General features: G+C 33.6%; 3 protein-coding genes across 10 annotated transcripts; all 3 read right to left on the minus strand.

The window, feature by feature from the left end:
- Positions 1-2,556: 2,556 nt before the first annotated feature.
- On the minus strand, positions 2,557-4,358 carry LOC110620046. The gene has a single exon (XM_021763607.2). It carries the CDS (start codon positions 4,056-4,058, stop codon positions 2,850-2,852), a length of 1,209 nt encoding a protein of 402 aa, XP_021619299.1. The 5' UTR covers positions 4,059-4,358; the 3' UTR covers positions 2,557-2,849.
- A 3,888-nt stretch (positions 4,359-8,246) lies between these two features.
- Positions 8,247-13,402, minus strand: LOC110620065. 6 transcript variants are annotated; one of them, XM_021763641.2, is made up of 7 exons: positions 12,989-13,402; positions 12,797-12,873; positions 12,231-12,341; positions 12,035-12,093; positions 10,179-11,942; positions 9,450-9,582; positions 8,247-8,984 (listed from the first exon to the last, which is right to left on the minus strand). In XM_021763641.2, the coding sequence occupies exons 3-7, from the start codon at positions 12,331-12,333 to the stop codon at positions 8,383-8,385; spliced, it is 2,661 nt and encodes an 886-aa protein (XP_021619333.1). In that variant the 5' UTR covers positions 12,334-12,341; positions 12,797-12,873; positions 12,989-13,402; the 3' UTR covers positions 8,247-8,382. The 6 variants fall into 6 exon arrangements, with proteins under 6 accessions (XP_021619333.1, XP_021619332.1, XP_021619330.1 ...); XM_021763640.2 differs by having other exon boundaries at positions 8,247-9,032; positions 12,035-12,090; positions 12,989-13,401; XM_021763638.2 differs by having other exon boundaries at positions 8,247-9,032; positions 12,989-13,400.
- Positions 13,403-15,496: 2,094 nt separating this feature from the next.
- On the minus strand, positions 15,497-22,556 carry LOC110620931. 3 transcript variants are annotated; one of them, XR_006351726.1, is made up of 11 exons: positions 22,197-22,556; positions 21,281-21,452; positions 20,201-20,882; positions 19,981-20,065; positions 18,959-19,046; positions 17,750-17,940; positions 17,487-17,619; positions 16,956-17,092; positions 16,752-16,884; positions 15,968-16,087; positions 15,497-15,825 (listed from the first exon to the last, which is right to left on the minus strand). XR_006351726.1 is itself a non-coding variant. In XM_021764883.2 (11 exons), the coding sequence occupies exons 2-11, from the start codon at positions 21,426-21,428 to the stop codon at positions 15,730-15,732; spliced, it is 1,755 nt and encodes a 584-aa protein (XP_021620575.1). In that variant the 5' UTR covers positions 21,429-21,452; positions 22,197-22,556; the 3' UTR covers positions 15,497-15,729. The 3 variants fall into 3 exon arrangements, 1 of the variants encoding a protein (XP_021620575.1); XM_021764883.2 differs by having other exon boundaries at positions 16,752-16,826; XR_006351727.1 differs by lacking the exon at positions 16,956-17,092.
- Between the last annotated feature and the right edge of the window lie 1,114 nt (positions 22,557-23,670).

A 23,670-nucleotide genomic window follows, 5' to 3' on the forward strand; every position in this document is an offset into this window, starting at 1 on the left:
TCATTTGGCATGAATAATTTTGCAAAAAAAGAATTTAAATAAATTTTTATAAAATCATTCATAATTTCATTTTTATATATAATGAAAAATTTTCAAATTAAAAAGTTTTAAATTCTTCTATTCAAATAAAAATTTTGCAAGATACTTGCAAAATTAGTGATTCCAAACGAAAATGAAGGGATAAGGATGTTTTCTTTTTTATTTTTTCTTGCCAAATATAAAGAAAATGGGACTGGAATGTTAAACTTGGGATCTCTTGGGTTTTGTTTGAATAGTTTCCCATGTTTTGTGTATACAGTCAATTAGTGAAAAGGCAGATGAGTTCACTCTCAAGAAGAACATCTGGTCAAGGTAGCCCCAAGTGAAGTCACATCCTCGTTTTGCTTGGATGTATTGGCGGCCTTTTTCATGGGGATTTGGACCCCAAGTAATGTTTGGGCCTGAGAAAACAGTGTTGCGGTGGATGTCCTAACTCACTTGTCAGGTTCTGGCAACTGAACTCGCAATTGTAGAACAGAAGAAAAGGATAAATGGTATGTAACAATTAGCAATTATAGAACATTTTCACTTTTGAGATCCATGGACTTTTCTTGCATGTTACATCGTAAGGGTTAATTTGGGACCATTAATGACCAAACTGCTTTAGATGAATGACTTTGTTGTGCTAAAAGTTGAGCTTGCAGGGCTTGTCTGAACACAAGACCGAGCCTCTTGATCATCAATTTATCGTCTTCCATTTTGTTGTTTCTTGACTGCTGCTGTTACTCTGACCCACGACTCTTAATTACATATGCCATGGACTTGGGCATGTGGCGTGTTTGGATAACGTGGGGCAAAGTTAAAACCAGCCCAAAAGGTACCCTAGTTAACCGGTATATGTACATGGGAAATTCTTATTTAGACCATAAATCCATAGTCTAAAATAAGGAGCAGATAATAATAGCAGAATCACCTTTTCTACAGCACTGTGGATGAATCCAGAGAATAGTAAATTATATCAAAATAATTTTAAAAAATGATTCTATCAACATCAGCTACAATGCCAAATAAACTTCGACGATGTCCACCCCATTATGAGTCTTATGAAAACAGAAGAAGAGTGCTGCCATAGAATTTGGGTTGCAGAAAAGGTACAAGCTATGCTCTACTTCTCACATGGATGATGGATGATGCAATACCTAAACATCCTTTATCAGAAAACTGTGTTGTACTTCGTCACTGATTGACTTGAGACGACGTTGAAATGTTAAATTTTTATTCTTGTTTATGTCAACTTTTTAAGATGCTCTCACCTTTCTATGATTCGATTCACGCCATCTTTGCATTGTGATACTAACATTATTGCACTTCTCTGTAATAAAATGTTTTTTTTTTCTCAACTTAAAAAGTCTTTGTCTAGCTCGGATGCTTTACCCTTATAGAACAGAAGCAAAGAAAATGGAAAATTGTTGTTATCATCTTAGAACAGAAAATGCAGTCACTCAAGAATTACCTCATCAAATCCATCATAAACACTATTCAGGAAATAAGAATTAAAAAAGGAATCAAGAAAACAGTTGGAAGTGTTAGTAGATGGTGATAGAACAATTACATGTGGAATTCTGAAAGAGACTTTTCTTGGTTCATCATAATGGTTTCTTGCTATGTAAAATAGAAATAAGAATACCACCAACCCATCAAAGGAAAAAGAGAAAAAGAAAATAAGAATGTTGATTTTGTTAGTTCAAGTGCATGAGAGAACTCAAAAAGGTTCATATTGAGAATGGCAAGCAAGATAGTTCAAAGTATTTTGTTAAGTGTTTTTTTTTTCCTTGTATGAAATAATGATGGAGCCTCTCAGTCACATAATGATCAAAAGCTAGAAAGGCCCAGATAGAATAATCCAAAAAGAGGAGAACCATTTGCTTAGGAGTTTTAGAATGACAACAATTATATCAAGATCAAGTCTGTCTCATCATCCCCAACTCCTTTATGTCATTGTCTTGTTATCTTCTTTATGTCAATGTCTAGGAGACATCACATACCCCATTATTAAAAAATAGAGAGATTATAAGGACCCAATTGCAATTTCAATTTAGATCTAGCCAATCCATTGGTGCAGATGGATCAAGCTAAACCAAATTAAGATAATGAAATAGACAAGAAGATTCTTATGGTCCCCAAGCTACCAATATTTGGAAAAACAAACAGGTGTAAGCAAACTGATAAACTCAACCCTCATTCAATATCCATCTCATAAATATCAATATTTGTGTACTCAATAAGATTTACTAAGCTGGACCAGCAAGATGCAATCAAAATCACAATAAGTTTCTCATTGTAATTGTGGGTCAGTATGAGGGCAACCTCATTGAAACTCTGGGTAACATGGGACCTCCACTACCTAACATAACAGGGTTTAGAGTTATGCCTCTGCACTATGTCTAACAGGGTTTAGAGTTATGCCTCTGCACTATGTCTATTGTATTATTGGTTCAATGATCCAATTAGAGCACTATTCCATTATGATGCAGTTTGGTAAAATAGACCTAATATATATCAACAGTATCCACTGTTGTAACTAAATCCAATAAGGCACTATTTCAAATGATCCCTTTTTACTCAACCAGAAGTAATAGATTGAGCTTTCTCCTGGCTTACAGTTAAAACAACCCTATAACTGAGAGGGTACAAAATACATGGATCAGGAACTTCTCTTTGTATCAAAGAGAGCAGAAGGTCAGACCCAACAATAAATACATAGATCATCATAAAATTACACATATAAAAATATAAATTAATAATAATAATAATAATAATAAGATCTATACAATTTCTTTAGACTGATGATGGTGATGGATCACAGATTTTTACCTTGAGGATACTGGATTCAAGGCTCTAGCAAATCCATTCATAGCACCATAGCCCTTCGAACTAAACCCTAAGCAACCAAGTAGTCCTTGTCTATAAGGCAAGAAGGTCTTCTTCCTCATCTCCTCTGCCTGTGCTTTACTTGCTTTGTAGTGCAACTCATGGGGTGATGTTGGTACCCTTCTCTTGCCTACCCCATTCACTGGCTTCTTGCCTGAAGGCATCCCACTTCCCTTCACTTTCTGATTCTCCATAGACACAGCTGAGGCATTGGCAACCTTCTCTTTTGTTGCTGCAGGAACTTGCAAGCTTGCTGGTCTCGTGGACTTTTTCTCCTTTGCTGGTGAAAAAGAAATGTTGGACCAGAACTTGTTATTGCTCCTCCCTTCACTTTTACTTCTGTAGAGAAAATCTTTCAAGAATACCCATCTTTTTGAGTTCCTTCCAGCTGATGATGACCTAGAAGAAGATGCAGAAACTGATGGAGTTGCTGACTCCTCAAGCTTTATATTCTCATTCGCTTCCAAACCAGAACTCTCACAAGACTCATCAGTGGAGCAATGGATCTGGTTCTTTTTGCTATCTTCATCATCATTAGCAAACTCAAATAAAGTACTTCTTAGTGGAGACATAGATCTGGTTCTTCTACGCAAAGATTTATCTCGCAATCTCAGATCTCTGCCTCTCGTACTCTCACCACTCACTTTTCTTCCATTATTCTTGATATCCATATCGTCCTCTTCTTCCTCTTCATTATCAATATCCAACAATGGAGCCAGCACTTGGGGTCTCTCCAAATGTGTCGAAAGCTTCGTGGGACGGATCTGCCCATTCAAAAACAACTCATCAGCCGAGCTCATGGAACCTGTTTGACCCGACCCACTAGAGCCAAGTCTTGCAGAGAATTCAAACTCATACCCAATAGGCACCGAGCCGTTACCATTATCCGGTGAAGACACAGCTGATACAGAGTATGAAGCAGCACTTGTGGTTATAGCGAAGTGCATTGGGCTTGCTGGGCAACTGTAAAAGAAGCCACCATTAATAGGACCAGGACCAGCGCCACGGCCGGGGCTAGAAGGAGCACTAACGTAAGGAGTTGAACAAGTACTGTCAAAATCTTCAGAGAGGAGATGGGGCTGTTGGGCAGAGAGAGGAATGCCATTATTGGGGTTTTCAAGGTCTGGAGTAGAGAGTTGGAGCTCCATTTTCTTGGTGTGCGGATGAGTATGGAAATGGCGTGAGAAGATGGATTTGGGACTCCTTTATATCGTCTGCTGCCATTGTCTTTTCATCGTCCCTACAAAAATTATTACCAACAACACCAAAAGTCCATTATTTAATCTCTATTATTACTCTTTAATAATAATTCTATTATAGATCCAATCAAGTTTAAGTCTTTTTGTTTCATTATTAAATCATTTTTGTTTCAAAAAACAAATTATGAAAGGACATGTTATTTCATTAGTAGCAAACCGATTACAGTAATAAAATAATATTGAATTTTTCTTAGAGATTTCTCTCCCATGGTTGTGAGAGTTACTTTGATGCACACACCTTATGTGGTCTCTCTAATTTTTTCTTTTTCCTTTGATTGCATATCGACAATAGGAGAATAGGATGACTTGCTATCCCTGCATCAAAATATCTCTCTTTTATTGTTAGTATGAATCTTTTTAGAGATGACTTCATCGGCCTAAGCGGTGGTGTCGAGGAGCCATTGTGGAAGTTTCATCTCCTGTCTCTTTTTGTTACTTGGTTTGTAGCGATCGTGAAAGTTTCGTTTTCTATCTCTTTTATTGTTAATAGAAGAAAAAATTATTTTTTAGTTTCTGAAATTTAACATAATTAATATTTTTATTCCTCTATTTTGACGACCCAATACTTAAATCCCTCACTTTCTCTTCCGTCCAAATTCGTAACCCTTCCATTCATTTAAACCGTTTGGTCAAAGAATCAAAGGTGATAGATGGTAATTTTTTTCAAAAATACCATTCTTTTAATGTGAAATCTCTATTTTTTTTCTTTTTCATGTTTTCTCCGGTTGCAGAAAGGATAGAAAGAAGAAGAAGAAAAAGAAGAAGAAGTTGTAGAAAGGATAAGAAGAAGAAGTTGCAGAAAGGGTAGGAAGAAGAAGAAGAAAGAAAAAAGAAGAAAAAGTTGCAGAAAGGGTAGGAAGAAGAAGAAGAAGAAGAGGCATTTGAATTTGAGTTTAATAAGGGTTAATTTTGTCAATTCACATGTCCCAAACAGATATTTTGGATGGAATGACTACGAATTTGGAGGAAAGAACTACGAATTTGGAGGGAAGAGAAAGTAAGGGACTTAAGTGTTGGGTCGCCAAAATAGAGGGACAGAAGTGTTAATTACGTTAAACCTCAAGGACTAAAAAGTAATTTTTTCTTAATATAATAATTTAATTTTTATTATTTAATTTTAATTTTAAAATTAAAATATAATAATAAATTTATATACAGAATTCTCAATAAAAATTGTGAAAAAAAAATTATTATTAAACTTAATTGTTATTTTTATATTAACATACTCATTAAAGAATTTTAATATTCTCGTTAAGGAGTAAATTTCTTATAAGCATCCAAGATATGAATCAACAAATAAAAATTAATATATTACAACTTTAGTAGATAATTTTCTTAATCTTTAATTTTTATGCTTACAAAATATAGAAAGAGATAATTTTCTTAATCTTTAATTTTTATGCTTACAAAATATAGAAATTAATTTTTAAGAAAAATTAAATTTATTAATTATTATTTTTATACTTATAAAATATTAATTTTATATTTAAAAATTAAAATTATTTACTGTAATAACAAATAAAAGATAATGAATAAATCAAAAAAAAAAAATAAAAGATAATGAATGAAATTCAAAAGTTGACTGATTTTTAAAAAATTAAAATAGTAATTTTTAATTTTTTATTATAAAAAAATAAAAATAATTTTTTATTAAAAAATATTGATCATTTAAAAAAATATTTTAATTATTAAAAAATAAAAAATCTCCAATTAATGGTCAATTAATAATAATTTATATTATTTATTAATAGAAACAATATTTTATTAAATGAAAATTAAATTTAAATATTAATTTATTATAAAAAATTTAATAAAAAATTATTCCATAAATTTTATAAAATCTCAGAAAAATTTATATAATGATAATGAAAATTAAGGATGATATTGTAATTTTTTTAATTAAAAATTAGATAGTAGAATTTGATATTTCTCGTAATCATAATATCCATATTAAAAGTGAAAAAATGAAGGGAGAGTCAGAGAGAGGAGCTGACCGAAGAGGGTTCGTGTGATTAGGTTTCAGCAGTATTCGGTTCAAATTGAAAAAATTGACCGAACCGAATTGATTTAAAAATTTAATTTAGTTTTTTATACATTTCTGTTCGGTTCAGTTTTTAATTTCAGAAATTTTAGTTATTTCGGTTTGGTTCGGTTTTAATTAGAAAAAAATCGAAAAAACCGAATCGAACCGATTAGTGATAATAATATGTTTTTTCAATAATATAGAGAAATTAAATCATATTAAGATTAAAATATTTTAATTAAATTTTAAAATATTAAAAATAAAGTGTAAAAAATAAAAAAATTATTAAAAATCGAAATTGATCAAACCGAATTGAATCGAATCGAATCAGACCGGTTCGGTTCGATTCGGTTTTTGATCAAAATCGGTTCGGTTCGATTTTTATAAATACTAAAATTTCAATTTTTGATTTATTCAGTTTAATTCGATTTTGAACCGAATCGACCAAATGCTCACCCTGCTGTGTGATGTCGCAACTCACGTGACATTATCTCCGCTTTGTCCTCCCCATCAAAGCCCATATCTTCTTTGCACCTCAGCCGTCAGATTTCTTCCCAATTCCCTAATCTTCTCATACCTTTTATGGAAATTTGGGTTACGTTGTACTATAGGTCTGTTTAGGGGGTTAATTAATATAAATTTAAATTAATAAATTTTGGATATTGGATAATTTATAAAAATAAAATAAAATAAAAAAATACAGAATTGGTAGGTGCAATGATCCAAGGGGAGGGCATCGAGAATTGCATAGGTGCAATGGTCCAAAGGCAAAACCCAATAACCCAATCTCTAAGGCAGATGTACACTTTTGTAACACAAAGCAACAGGTGAATTCATAGGATCCTAACTTTAGGCAGCTGCTACGAGGCAGAGGTTCTGCATCTATAAACCCTAATCTAATTAATAATTAATCATTACAGCATTAAACTTTGCAATTAGCAATCCTTTTTATTAAACAATTACTAATTACCAATTATAATATAAATGACATATTAATCTGTTAAGATTTGCAGAACACATGCTCTCTCTTTTCAGCTGTTTCTCTATTCAAGAATATTGGAAACATTTGTCCCCACTATGCAAGTGGGTATGTGAGTAACGGATTTGAAACTGTGTACTATTTGATTTAAATTAAAAAAATTAATTAAATTGAATTAATTTAAATTTTTTAATTTAATTTTTTATTTATTTTAATTTGATTTATATTTAATTTTAAAATTTTTAGTTATTTTAATTCAGTTTAATTTTAATTAAAAAAAATTAAAAAAATTAAATTGAATCAATTAGTGATAATAATATATTATTTTCAATAGTATTGAGAGATTAGATTATATTAAAATTAAAATATTTTATTTAAAATTTAAAATACTAAAATTAAAGAATAAAAAGTAAAAAATTTATTAAAAATTCAAATCGAACTAAATTAAATTAAATTAAATCGATTCAATTCGATTTAATTTCTGATTAAAATCAATTCGGTTTGATTTTTATAATTATTAAATTTAAAATTTAAAAATTTTTAATTTAATTTAATTTTAAATCAAATCAACCAAATATTCACCAACAAAATACTCTAAAAATGTTTACGATTATACATTCAGGTCAATTCTAAACCCTAAAAGGCCCAAATACATGGAAATCTTAGGGTAGATGTCTTAATTTTGTTTTCTTTTGGGAGCCATGATAGCCATGGCCATTAAGAATTTAATGAACTCAGCCTACTTTTATTTGTCAACCTTTTAACGAATTAACTATTGTTGAATTATTAAATGATTTTAAAGATGGGATACTGGCCAATAATTTCATCACATGTGGACTTTGGACAGCTCTAGGTATTAATTCTTGGATGTCTGCACAAAGTTACAGAGGAAAGTGTGGGGACTGCAGCTTTTGTAATATATTTTTATAAATCTGGTCATTTCTTCAAAATTAAATGTTTTTATACATGGGGAAGCGTTAAAGTTTTGGAATAGAATTTTCAACCCATCATTTTCTTTTCTTCTTTTCAATGAGAAACACTGTTGATGCATGTGGTTTGAGAAGTTAAAGAAATGGAGAAGCAAGCTGTATGATATTGATAATGGACATGAATGTATGATATTGATAATATATATTTGCTACTCAAAAACAGAAGAAAATTACAAGGTCAACACTAGAAATTAATGGAAGAGAAGCTTTGCTTCAAGGGCTTTACATGATAAACAAATCAGAAACCAGTTCATCAATCAATGAAGTTAGAATCTCCTTCTCAATCACTACACCCTCTTCATATACTTCTATGTTAAAGTCAAGCCATGTTCCATACAGAGAGCTCATGTCCTTGTCCACAAGCTCATCCACCATTAAGTCTCCCATGCTTTTCCAACCTGAGATCTCCTTTACCATTTCCTCTGCCAACCACCCTTTCCTTTGAAATAATGTCCATAGTTTAGCCCATGACTTGCAGCTCCCAACAAAAGCTTGTCTGAACATGAGCTCCAACCGTTCGCTGACACAGTCAAACAAGACCTTTCTCCCGAGCTTGTAGTAGTCTTCTTCATTTCTTTTTACTCCATTCTCTTGATTCTCCAATTGATGGAACAGATGTGGAGTTATGACCTTCTGCGTCTGACTCGGCGTGAACTCTTTCAACATTGTTTCTGCATTGTTAAGTACATCCCTCACATAATCCAGTTCCCAGTCGCTTGATTCCATAAATTCTGTTGTGGTGAATGTTCTAGTCAGCTTTCTTCTCATGTCTACTGTAGATATTGAGGAGGCTGAATCTGATAATTCTGCCTCTCCTTCCATTTCTAGGGATTCATAAGTAGAGCAATCATTGAGCAAATCCTCAGATTGAACTGGTGAACAAGAGTACATTTCTTCATTATCATCTTTATTATAACGTATATTATTCATAAATGAACAAGAGGGAAAAAGAAAAAAAAAAACATTCTTATGCAATCTAGAAAATTTACTGTCTTACATCTTCTGAAAAGTTTATGTTGCTCAATATCTCACACCAAATAGTAATTAATGAAAATCTTAAATGCTGCAAACAGTTGCCAATGTAATTAACGGGTGCAATGTCTTGTCACTAAACAGAGAGACTCTGTACAGGATTAACAGGTAAAAGGTCTTATCACTCTAGGCTTCTGATCAATTACTAGTTCATATATTTGGTATTCGGAATATAATGAAAATGTAGAACAAGAATTTTGAATCCTAAATGTATTTAGTAATAAAAAGAAATCAGCGGAAAATGGACATGCTTTTACCGTAGGCATTTGAGCAACTTCCACTCTCAAAAGAAGGTTCAAGAATTGAAACTGGACTAGGATGTTGACATTCAAGATCTTTTTCAACTTCACTGAAACAACTACAGCTGTGCTGTTCCACTTCTTCAGATCTCTGAAACAGTTCATAAGAAATATCAGTGATTAAATTATGACAAGAACTTATATAAACAGTTCATAAGGTTATTAGGAAAATGAATCAATATCACTACACTAGAAGAACCAAATGCTAGATTAACAGAGTTCGAGATACTGTGAACCTTATTCGTAACAGCAAACTATGTATTCCTCCAAGTTTACCAGCTATGTCTATAGCCGTAAATAAGAGGCAAAATGGTAGAAGCATAACACAAACAACTCCATTGACAGCAGAGAATAATGATGGCAATTCAAAAACGTTGACAGCAGTGATATTGCACTCTCTTAAACTTACTGGTGAAGAATGAAGACTCCATTTTTGGCATCCAATGGTAACATCAATCCAATGAAGTTCAAGGTTTTCACTGTCTTCAATGTGTAGTAGCTTTATATCCTCATTTAGGAACAAGTATCATGACTCTTAATTACTAATTTTTAGGTTTTGAAAACAAATCACCAATTTTCTTTCCCGCTCAAACATATTGGAATACCAAGAATCATATGAATGAGAAAACACCAAGAAAGAATGCTGCAAAGTAGTACCATAAATTGATAAACATGTAAGAGACAAACCTGCCATTTCTGGTTCTTGGTAAATTTTGGACCCTCCACAGAAAAGCAATCGAAGTTATCTGGGTGGTCTGACTTGTCTTTTTCTATAAGTTGAATCCTCCTGTTTTCTGCAGCAGGAATGATGTTAACTGCATTGAATTTGGACATGGAATTTTGCAAACTGGATGTAGAACTAACAGAATTGTCATCTCTGATTGTGTTACATTCTGATGATCCAAATTTATTTGTTAATTCCTGCAGCTTTTGTTCCAAAAGAACACCCAAAGCATCACCTTCAATTATACTTAACCCAGGAAAAGAAGATGTGGACTTTTGGAAGTAAGGATGATCATTACTACCAAAAGAATCAACAGCGGAGCTGTTACATTTTCCAATCGCCGAGGGCTGGAAATTAGGTGTTGTCCTCTTCACATGAGATGTGAATGTAAACGAAATAACATCCATGCCATTTTTCCTGTTTTTTCCAGCTGTGGTGATGCTTCCATCTAATACAACTTTACATTTTAAAGATGCATCATCTTGATTAAATGGTACATTATCAGAAACACATCTCTCAGCATTATCAGAAACACATCTCTCAGTTAGATTATCACCCTTTACAGACTGTTTCCTCCGAGATGTATTATTTGGTTTGTCCCTTTCAGAATTTGTCACCACAGAGCGCAACCTTCTGGACATAGATTCAGGCTTTAAAACAACTTTATTTGCTGTCCTACTTTCCCCAACAGAACCACTCGTGGACTGAACTTTTCTGCCTGGCTGGTTAGGAACTGAATTCTCCAAAGTAGAACTCGCTTTGCCAGATAGACAATTTTGCTTCTGGTTATTCTGCCTGAGTGCATTGTTAGTCCTTCCTTCAGAAGTTCTCTTGGTCTTTTGTATACTGGGAAGGCTCTTTACTGACTGGTTAGAACTAATCTCCTTTTTCTCCTGCTTAATGTTGTTATTTCTTGATGTTGCTTCCTCTCTTCTATGAAGATTGGGCTTTGCTCGTACTGAAAGTGGAACCGGTTTTCCCTTATTCTTTGAACTAGAAGCATCTTTTTTAGAAAATGTTGAAGCATTGCATGATGGCATGCTTTGTGACCCACTCTGACTCTTGTCACCATGCTTTGCTTTTGTAATCTTGGCAGCAAACAATGCACTTGATCTTTGAGGCTCAGATGATGCTCGTGCAGTCTCCATTTTCTGTTTCAAATCCTGAATTCTCAATGGAACTGAAGACGCCCCAGTAGATGGCACTTTGCCATTTATAGTTGCCTTAGGACTTGTCTCAATTATCTTTGCAGCTGCCTCCATTATGTAAACCGCATTCTTTGTTGGGATGAATCCAGGAGTCTTGATTGGAGACAAGAGCTTATGGTGGGTTATAGGAATTGATCTAGCTGATTTTGGAGGCAATATTTCAGTTTGAAATCTCTCAATTGGCCGGTTCTGCACTTTTTGCAACCCTGATAGTGAAGAATTCCAAGAATACTCTTCCTGGTTACTGAAAGTGTTAAGGTACTCCATGGCATTATAATCACTAAACATATTAGGAATGCTCCCATCATATTGGGATGCTCTAAGTAAAGCAGAATCATAAACAGTAGTAGAAGAGGGTTCCACAACATTTGATGTCGGCAAAGAATCCAAGCCCATAAGTCTAGCAACCAAACCAGGTGCTTTGGTTGAATATCCTTCATCACTAGTGACTGATGAAGCACAACGAAAGTCACTACTCTCTTTGTTGCTCGAATTTGCTCTTCTATCATCCGTCTCTGTCTGGATATACAGCAAGTGTTAACAATTTTCTTAAGATTAAAAGTCCACTGGACTAATAGAGAAAGATAGTACAGCAGGAGAGAAACTCTCACCACATGAAGCTGTGGTTTAGCCATACTTTCCACATTTTCTTTTCCTTCCTTTGATCCTTCTACAATCAAAGTGCGGGCGTGAAAAGGTGAACAGATAGACTGACACCATAACCTTTTAAATTTTGGACTAATGCAGAAGTGATAAACAAGCTAGAATAACATATGGACTAAATAATCTACAAGAAAAAAATTGTACCAGATAATTCAGAATTGTTCATGAACAGCTTCTTATGTGACTTCCCATTCCAATCAAAGAAGTGAAAAAAGCTTCCCTTTGGACGCTTTCTCTCCGCCTCCATTATCTTATCTACAACCCAAAATCACTTGATGATTTTCAATTTATAATCACAGAAGAATAGAATGATGTGATCAATAATTAGAATAAACCTCCATTACATTATCTTCATTATAACTCAAACAATTACAAATTAGATCAACAAATGAAGATCAAACAAAACCCATAGCACAATTTGGACAAGTTACTCCCACGTATCGATTTGAAAATTCCAAAGAAGTAATGGGATTAACAATTAGAAGAAATTATGACACTTTCTACCATAGAAACGCCTAATTTTAGCTACATTGCTCATTCAGCTAGGCAAAACCAACATTGACAAAATACAAGGATAAAGGGAGCACAGATGAATAAATTTCGTTGAACTGAGCAATCCTTTGAATGATTTACCAGAGAAAGGGGGGGGAGGGTATGATAGCGATAAACATAGAACGCAAAGAGCTTGACCCAGATCAAACAAAGCTTACCTGAGATCCTAGAATGCAGGAAACCAGAAGCTCCTTCTTTTCTCCTTTCTTAGAAACAGAAATCATCCAAATCCCATCTGCTTATAGCCAGTAAGCATAATGGAGTATCCAAAATCAACAAAAAATCAAATGGGTAGTCTTGAAATCAACAAAAAGCACAAACGTTAAACCATTTCGGTTAATTAATCTCACCAGTAACTCAATATTCACACAACCATATTCTTCAACTTCAACTCTTCAAGCACAAAACTTTTTATCAACCTATTCCTGTAACTTTCACTGGCAGATAGAGGAACAGAGGAGAAGAACTAGCATCCAAAGAACGAAATTAGGGTCCAAAAGAAAAACAAAAGCCAAAGAAAAACCCAAAAAGAGCCAAGAAATGGTGACATTAGCAGACAGAGGTGTTAGGTACTCAAGAAATGGTCCAAAAAAAAATTGCAGTAAAAGGATCGGCCAGTTAAATGTGTCAGTAAAGAAGAAGAGAGGAATAAATCTGGTAGAAGATGAGACACCCCCTAAGATTTTAAGGCCTCTGAGCAGAGCAGACCTGAGCCTGAGACACCTTGACCTCTCCTGTGATACAGTGAACTGTTATCCTCCATGTAAAATCCATTTTTTCACTTGTATCCGTGTACTGTTGGCTTCTCGCCACGTGGCTCTTTTTGATGTGGGGTCTGAGATGTTAACCATTTGCTGGGTTCCGCGTGGTTTTTGGAAGATTAATCATATAAAAAAAATTATTATTTATTCTCTGTATTATTAAAAAATTTATTAATTAATTATTCAATTTTAAAAAATTTATTAATTAATTTTTTTTATTAATTTTAATAGCTAAATATTATAAAAAAATTTAAATTTTTTTAATATAAAAAATAATTTTTTTTAAATTAAGAAATTAAATAATAATTTTTTTTAATTTACAGTAGTTAAATAATAAAATATTTAACTATTAAAATTAATAAAATTATTAATTATTAAATTTTTAAAAATATTTATAATATTTTAATATATTATTAAAAATTATAAAATTAATTAATAAGTTTATTTATAATATAAAAATTAAATAGTAAATTTTTTAAAATTAAAATAGAATTAAAATAGTAAGAATGTACCTAAAACGTTTAAAATAAAATCTTCAATTTTATTATTTACTCATTATAGTTGAACAGGATCAAACCCATCAATTATATTCCCTAAAAAAGAAAAAAAAAATCTATTTGGCATGAAGTGATGTTAAGGAAACTTCTCTTTGGCGAGGTGATGTTTGGAATAATTAAAATAAGGGTCACCATGAATATCTCTCTAGTGCATAATCCCTTTTCTTAAAATATGGCTCCAAGAAATTTCAAATTTTACTCATACCCATTAATTTTTTTTTTCATGAATGAAGTCCATTAATTGCCCTTGTAATCGAATTTGTGCATTTTATTGCTCAGGAGTGTTTCTCTGAAGCTAGGTATCCTATGATCTTTAGCAAACAAAGGAATAATAGTATTAGCTTTTTGGATTTATTTATTTTAAAATTATTTAATTAAAGTTTTATATTTTGTTTGTTTTTCTATAAAAAATTATTAGTCAATTAATTAAAATAATATAAATATTTAAAAGGGTTGACGATTTTTTAGTAAAGAGTTTAAATGTATGAAATATAATAATATTTTAATTAATAAATTTAAAGTAAAAATCAACTAATAATTTTTAAAAGAAAATTGAAGATAGAATGGTAATTCTTGCTATAATTGGGCTTAGCCCTTTTTCGACTCAAGTAAAAGTAAACGGGTGGCTGGAGTGTTAAGAAAGATATGGATTTGGCGAAGGTTGACATACAAGGCATATAGGCAAAATTCATATATTGATATTTTATTAAAAAAATGATACAATAACTATTAACATATGATTAACTTATTGGGTGGTTATTGGTTAACATATCACACTATAATTTATTAAACATAAACAAAAACATGAATGACAATTGCATGGTGGTTGATGATTTGAAATTCAGAAAGAAATCCTTTGTCCGGTGGTTGATAATTTGAAATTCAGCGAGAAATAAGTGAGGCATATAAGAATTATTGGTATAGTGATACTTAGATTTGCCAAAGAATTGAAACATGCAAGTGTGACCCATGGATTTAAAGCTCCTAATTAGAGAAATGACAAATCATAGCCAGTTGTAATGAGCTTTTGATCAACTTCATAACATCTTAACAATCAGAAAACAAAATCCTACCCTAACACCCACCAAAAATAGCTTTCACATTTTTATACAATTTTACAACTTTATTTTTTTTCTTTAATAGAATAATTAATACTTCTGCCATATATGGCCATGAATTAAACTAACTAAAACACTTTTTCTGAATCATTTACTTCCCTTTTAATCCCCAGTAGTTGTGACCTGACACTGCCAGTCTACACCAGCTTATCTCACATAGAAACTCCTGTTTTCTACACTTTCTCTTGCTGTTCCTTTTGGTAAAATTTCATGGCATTAAATCTTTCTGGAATTAACTTCCTTGACAGAAGAGAATTGTGTCCGCAGTAAGATATGGAAGTTAGATGAAGCTGGCTAGGAGATGCTTGTGGTTGGTAATGAGTACAAATGAAAGATAAAACTAGGGAGTTGTTTGCCCACAAATGAGAGTACAAATGAAAGTACCTATTCACAGGGACACAGGTGAAAATTAATTCAGCCTATTCAAGTTCCAAAACGACCTTTCTAAATATTCACTTTTCCAAGAGATATACAGCCTTAGTTTCATTTCCTCTAGTTTTCTCAGTATATACATATAAAAAAAAAACGAGGTTAAAGTAGTCCTACGATTTTAGAAAATTGTTTGAAAAATCTAACATCTTAAACTGAATGCGCATATGTACACAAGGCCTACTTATTGTGAAATGGGATAGCCAAGAAAAATACGCCAAGACCGCTAACTTTTTTGCCAATGCTGGTCGATCTCCCCTTCTGAAGCCTTCTTACTTTTAGGCCCTTTTTTTGGTTTTTTTGGGTTATCCATGTGAGAAACCTATACACAAATCCAAGAGAAGAGTTTTTACATAACACATGCATCATTAATAAACAAAGACAATTCAATTGCAAGCAAAAACCTTAATCAAAGATCAGCACACAGCCACAATATTATTTACCATAATACCATCACCACTTACAATATAGGATTTCCACTCAATTTTGTCATGCCCCTCGGGGACGCTGGCAGGCTGAGGATGATTATGAATGTGATGGAATATGTGAACAAGTACAGCAGCATCAAGTGCAGCATACTCCAACTGCAGAATATATTGTTTTAGTTTGGCTTAATTAAACTTTAAAATGGATATAAAGATCAAAAGGTTCAATAATTGCACAGCTCCTACACTTATCCTCATGCCCACATATATACAAATCTGGTTTTTTTTCGAAAGAAAAAAAATACCAGATTTGAATTTCCAATATTAAGAAAGTCTCTCCATCAAAATATCAGTTCAGCACTGCCACCACATATAAAGCTTACTCAAACAAAAGGGATGCAGCAAACCTGATTTCTCTACAAAAGTAATTCAAATCAGCAACAATGTTGGATTTGTGCAAGTTTTGGGTGAAAAGGCAGAGACATGCTTTTCTTTTTATGGAAAATAAATTACTGATATCTCAATGCAAGTTTAAAACCAAAGAAAATATCTCATTACATATCCTAAGTCCTAATCTAATCTGGAAAAGTTAATGGTATCAGTACTAGGATAAATCTCACTGACAGTTATATGTCCTAGATAATCATTGGATAGTCAGGGCAAAACTAAGCACAAAAGCATAAATAAATGCATGTTGGAACTGTACACATAACTTTTAGCTTAAATCAATAATTGTGAAGTCTTTTACAAAAAGTTTGACTTTCTCCCCCCAAAGGCAAGAAAATATGAAAATGCCAATTTAAACAAACAAAAATAAATATACCTGGTTCCGACTCAGAGGCCGTTGCTCCCAATTGCTATTCCGTCTCATTTTATTCAAACCCACTCCCAATATTTTCTGATTTGAAAGAATGTAAAACAACAATGGGTAGAACAAGATTGCGAATTAAACAAGCCTGAGTTCAAATGCATAAGAGAATATATGAGTGACAGGAACTGCTGGTGGAATTTTTAATGTTTTAAATACCTTTGCAAGCCCTGACAGACCACCTCGAGGTTCTCTGAATAAATTCTGAATGTCCAATAACATTTCATAGTGCTTGAAGCACTTCAATTCTCCATATGAATGAGCTAACTGTTTTATATCGCATTGAAAGTTATAACCTACACGTCAGCACCTTTTATGTAAATTACCATTGTTCCCATCTTAACAACATATATTTCATCACCAACAATTTTCTGAAGAGAAAGTTTGTTTATAATGAACACTGCCTTCTACCATCAATAATCCATTCTAATGTCCTAGATAACATTTTATATAGACCACTTTTTAGGGGTCCATTAGCCACTGGGCACCATAGAAACATATTAAATACCTCATTTTTTGATAAGCAAATTGTGTTCGAGTTGTTCTAAAATCTAAGAGTTTATAATACCTGCAAAAGGAAAGTAAATAAAGAGACTCTTCTCCTCCATAACAGAGAGAGATTTCAATGAAGGCTTAAAACTTGAATGAAATGTGGTTTTTTCCCAACCTATGTGTCTAGATATGCCATACCAAGTTTTAGAATTCTAGGAGACTGCAAAATCCGAATTAGACAGTTGTCCAAAACATCAGGTACATCTTCAAATAACTTTATCAAATCAAAGATGAAAACTTTCTCCTCAGAAGCAATTTGCATGATAGAAACCTGAAACATAAGACATTCATTTTCATTATAGAAAGAAAGGGGAAAAGACAAAATGGAGAAATATTATCAAATTTTTTTGTGTGAAGTGAACCTCTCTTTGCAAGAAAATAATACGGACATCTGTCATTACCTTGTTTGGTTTGCTGCCTTTCTCATAGTTGGGCTTCCATTCACAATCAATACCCACAACTTTACAGCCCTCAATGTGGCTTGTAGCATCACACAGACGATCAACTTCATCAACCCAGCCAAGATCATCAACAACTAATTCATCAAGTTGCAAGTATCTATCATGTGGGAGACAGGCCTCAAGTTCTGCTTCTGAACACCAAATAGCAGCAGTTTGAGTGTCCTTCCATGAGAACTTGCAGTATCAATATCCATTTACCAGCAATATTTATCAAGCTACATACACAATATAACGATTTCCTATGACAATCTTTTTTAACATGACATTTTAGCAACATCCCTGAGGGCCAAAACTAGATTATTACTAAATGCTTTCTAACATGACATGATCCCTCCCATAGTCATAGCAGCAAAGTCTTTGCCAGTCCGTATTCCATTTTACCAGAATAAAACTTCAAGCAGCAGGTAGATGCAGGAGCAGGCTGGTTCCAGTTAACTCATCATGCTAAAAGCATCAGCATGATTTTGATCCTGGGTGGTTCCAGTCTGCTTTGAAAGTGATTCCAGTTTGGTCCAGTGTGCCATGTGGTGCATCCTGAAGCTCACATTTTCTTTTTCAATTTTCAGTTCAAATTAGAGATTCTGATCTGGTCTGATCCTAGGTGCAAGGGAACTCATTCGAAGATGATTCTGTTTGGTCCCGGGTGCCATATTTTGAGTCCCCAAAGCTCACATTTGCTTTTTCAAGTTTCAGTTCAGACTAGAGGTTCTGATCTGGTCCAATTCAAGGTACGAGGGAACTCCCAAACCAGGACCGGTCCTATGCTACCACGGGTTCGGTACAGCTCAATCCGAAGAACAGTTGACCAGTTCCTGTTTTGACTAGTGCAGTTCTAGTGCCAAACAGGTACCTTTACTATAATCTAAAAGAATCAATGCCTAGGACAAGGGTTTATACTTAAAAAACATCTATTATACTGAGAATATGCTCAAACTTTTAATCACATCACCATCAATAAGACCCTTGAAAACACATGCTTGGACGCTTTTGCACCCTTTTCCTTAGTCAAAACATTATGATAATCAGTTAGAAAACAAAGTATAAAGAATCAGCCAATAAAATATGTAAACACAATTTTGGTCACATAAGTGTCCAAACCCAAAAGGTGAATATAAGCACATAAATATGACAAGCATGCTCAAAATATACCTTTGCCTTTCAAAAAACCTTCAAGTGAGTAACGATCACAGAGTTCATCAACCTTCTCTGAGTAACCAGCCTCCATTGCCAAGTAAACCTTACAATTAACAATTTCCATACAATAGTACATAAATTTAAATGTTAATAAAAAAAATCTAACAGAAAATAGCAGAATATGTACTTGCCATTATTTCTTCAAATGACAAGTAAAGCAACTACAAATGTACTCTCTACTCCTTCAAAAGCGGCAGGGGAATGATGCTGAGTTGGGTAAGGGATAGGCCCAACACAGCATCGTCAACCTCAACCTAAGCATCTCTCCTTAAGGGTTCTACCGCAGTCCCATTAATGCCTATCTACAATAATCATCCATACACATGACTTGAAGCTATAATTAAGTATGGATACTGCAATCCTCTGTGCCCAGGTAGCAGTAGAAAAGGGGAAAAAAAAGTACTCCCTCCATCCCATAATTTTTGTCCATCTTTCTTTTTTTTGTTGTCCCAAAATCATTGTCCACTTTCCTTTTTTAAACTATAGTAACATATAAATTGACTATTATAACCCTATTTAATTTTATCTTATTTCCAAGAAATCTCCCAAAACATCTCTTAGTATTTAATAAAACCTAATGTATCTAAGATGGGTATAATTAGAAAGTTAATAAAAAAATTATATTTCTTAATATGTGTGAAAAGCAAAGTGGACAAAAATTACGGGACGGAGGGAGTAATAAACAATATAAATTGTCAAACACTCAAACATACTGAAATCAACTCTACTCCAAAAACCATGAGTTTAACCTCCCTATCCCACTATATGATGACAAGCACATCAAGTTGAAATCAGATATGAAAAGAAATATTCCTTGCTGAAAGATTGCCAGTCTCACAAAAGACTTTGAGCTAAACCATCATACAGCACCCCTTGGTTTCTTAGGCATGATCTTCACTCCTCATTACATATCACAGCAATAAGAATCAGTTTAACAAAATCACATATATAATAATACAGCCATCGGATTCACATACCAAATATTCAAGAAGCTGCCTGTCACCATGTGTCTTTGCCTCTGCAAGATCCCATAATGTCTTTTCTGCTAAATTCTTCAATGATCTGCCAGTCAGTGTAATGTTCTTGTTATGCTTAAATGCATTAAAGGGAGATGGAGTAAAGGCTATAGAGTCCACTAAAAATATAATCTGAAAGGAAAGAAAACCCTGGATTACAGGAAATACAAAATTGGAATACCTTTCTTTGCATTTATGGTAGACATCTGGAAATTCTTCCTTCAGATTGTTTTTCTTTATAATCTCATACGCATGCTTTAGCATGTTCCTATCAACATACTCCTTAACAAGTAAACATAACATTGGCTTCCCCATAAATGTTGCCCATTTTTCAGCTGCCCTAAGTTCTTTATTCTCAATCATTTTGAGAAGGAAAGACTGCCCAGACTGGCGGATAGAGAAATGTTCTAGCAGAGTGACTGCTGTCATATATGACTGAGATTCTACCAACTTAAAAATATATTGTTCAACAAATGTTTTTGCTGTGTCAAACCTATTATCATTTTGGGCCTTTAGTCGGTGCATTGCTTCCTCAATGTGTATCAACTTGACATCAAAACCTTCAAGTATCTTGACAACTATCCTCTCATCATGATCAACTAAGCCTCCCACAGTATCTACAAACAAATTGGCTGCTAGAACTTTTGATTGCAAGGTGTCTTCTGAGCTTGGTGCTAGTTTTAGAAAACGACGAATAGCAGATACAATCAAGTGACTGAACCCTTCAGAATATAATCCAAAAATGGGCAGGACATGCAGGCATTGAATAACGAAAGTGGCAGGTCCTGGTTGGGGAGAATTATATAGTGCCTGATAAACTTGTTGCTGAAGAGCTCTAAACTTTTTTGTTGCCTTACATGAGCCTGCAATATGTGAACATAGAGAATCACATACAAGAACATTTTCAATACTATTATATATGTTAAAAAAAATTGTAACCAGAAGGCAGAAGGCAACAATTGTAAATGAATGTTCATGACAGCACAAACATGATTTAATTTTGGTCAAAACATTGAGTCTCATTTATAGAAACAGTAGTACTCAAAAAAGTTTACAAAGTTAAAAAGGTTATATGCAGTTGGATTGCAATTAACAGTTCAACCAGATTACATGTAGGAGACTAATTTAACTTTTACAAGGAACTTAGGTTCAAGCAAAACGATCTGGCCCTCGGAAAAACAAAAGAAGAGAGTATTATTGGTTGTCTAGGAAACTTCCTCAATAGAACAAAAATCAGGTCATCAAGGATGAGACATCTTACCATGAATATAACATTCTTTCAGGAGGTATAAAAATACTATAGGAGAAACATAGGTTAAGTCAGAAAAAGCATGCACACTTAAGGTCAATGTTTGATGATCTTTTTCTTTTAAGTCGTGCAGGTTTGGAACTCCCTCCTCCAAGCCCATGGCAAGTAAAAACAGCAGCAAATCCTGGACAACAACACAAACCAGTGGAAGTTGATTCCAAACATCAGAACATAAAACTGGTGTAAGATACCAACACATAAGTAAGAATGCAGAGATTTAACTCACAATTCCTAATTTAATAAAATTACAGGATTGCAACTACGACCATATAACTTAGAACAGCTAAATCATTATACGGAAGTAATAAATCTAAGACAAATTTAAGCAGTTCATCGCTTGAGAAACAGTCAATTAATGAATTGACATAATATATTAAGAGAAAAGACAAACTAGATACTGTTTCCCCACTTCAATCTATTGGCTTTATTGCAACCAAAACCATGCATTCTATCTCCTTTGAACCAGAGAAAGAATAATTTTTTTAAAAAAAAATGCTGCATCTACAGTTCAATCGCCAACCAAACCCCAACTTAAAAATAAATAAATTAAAAATTAAACTCGAGCCGTTGTTTCATCATTTAAAGTCAACGTAATATACAACTGCTACTCTCTCGTTCTAGGCAACAACATAGAGAGCGTATCACCAAAATCAACTGTGATTCAAATGCTACAAAGAAAGAATCACACATCATTTACCGCTAAACAGAAAAACAAATGGCACTAAGAAATAAGAAAAATGGCAATGACACTAATAGCCTGTTTGGCTGCTCAGTAAATAAACAAGCATGAATTGAAGTCTCTGAAAATGCAGAATTCGAATTTTTTTTATCTTAAAAACCGGGAAAAAGAAAAAAGTAGAGAACGTACCGAGCAGAACGCTGTGGAACTCTTCACCTCGCTCTCGATTCTCAAATGCGACGTCTCTCAGGGCTGTGTGGACATATATAGCCGTAGGGACTCTAGTGAAGGACAAAAACCACCAAAAGAGGGAGAAAAAACAGGGGAATGATACAATGGTTGCAGACTTGCTGGAAGTTCCTCTCCCTCTGTGTGTGTATCCTGATCCTACTCTCAGGCTATCAGCTGCTCCGTATAAAAGGGCCAAAATCGCAGATACGCAGGGTTATAATTTCTCGTGGTTATCGCCTTTAGGCTTGATGGAGAGTGGACCATCTCTAACCGTTCACATCCCTTCAAGGCCTACGGTTGTTTGTTTCAGAGGAGATTATCATGTGCTCGTATGTATATATATATATATATATCCAATAGATATCTATTTAGTAAAATGTATACTTCCGCATCATCCCTACATCTTAATTGATTTAATAAATATTTAGATTTTTTACAACATTTACTTTTAAATATAACTTTAAAATCATAAATTTAAAAAATTATTTTTAAATATAACTTTTAACCATAAATTTAAAAATTTACTTTTAAACAAAACTTTAAAATTATAAATTTCATAAAATTATATTTAAAAGTGATATTACACAATAATCACCTAAAAAAGACTATATGCTAACACTCAAAGAAAGATTTACGTGTCAAGAGTATGATTAAATGATATTCAATTCCACTAAGGAAAAAAAAGATCCGAACACTTCAAATCGGCCTTAGATCAGTTCAGTTCGTCAGGACTCACCCTCTTAGGTTAATTAGTTTGTCAGGACTCACTCTCTCAACTATAAAGCGAGACTCCATAAAAAGTTATCGTTAATGGCTACAATCTAGAAGATTCCCTTTACATTTGTAATTACGGAGTCCTCAACCAATTAACCGGCAAGATCTCTTATCACGAGCTGACCACATCATTGCCGAATTTTTAGAAAATATTATAATTAACTCCAGACAAAGAACAAAGGCCACAAGGTGGGTATACGTCAGGCCTACCAACCGGTTGTTAATCTCGTTTCACAAAGGATTTCTAAGGTATCTTATGCCAGGCCACGAGGCGGGTATATGCCAAGCCGACCAACTGGGTGTTAGTCCCGATAAACAAAAGTTTCAAAGGCTACAAAATAAAATTCGCCAGGCCAATGACTAGGTGTTAGTCCCGACAAATAAAAGTCTCAAGGCCAGTCGCCATGCTAATGACCAGGTGTCAGTCCTAATAAACAAAAGTCTCAAGGCCACAAGGCAGAATCCGTCAGGCTAATGACCAGGTGTTAGTTTCGAAAAATAAAAGTCTCACAGCCACAAAGCAGAATCTACTAGGCCAATGACCAGGTGTCAGTCCCACAAACAAAATTCTCAAGACCACAAGGTAGAATCTGTCGGGCCAATGACCGAGTGATACTCCCGACAAACAAAAGTCTCAAGGCCACAAGGCGAGAATCTG

Source organism: Manihot esculenta, chromosome 8 (assembly GCF_001659605.2).
Source record: "Manihot esculenta cultivar AM560-2 chromosome 8, M.esculenta_v8, whole genome shotgun sequence".
NCBI lineage: Eukaryota > Viridiplantae > Streptophyta > Magnoliopsida > Malpighiales > Euphorbiaceae > Manihot > Manihot esculenta.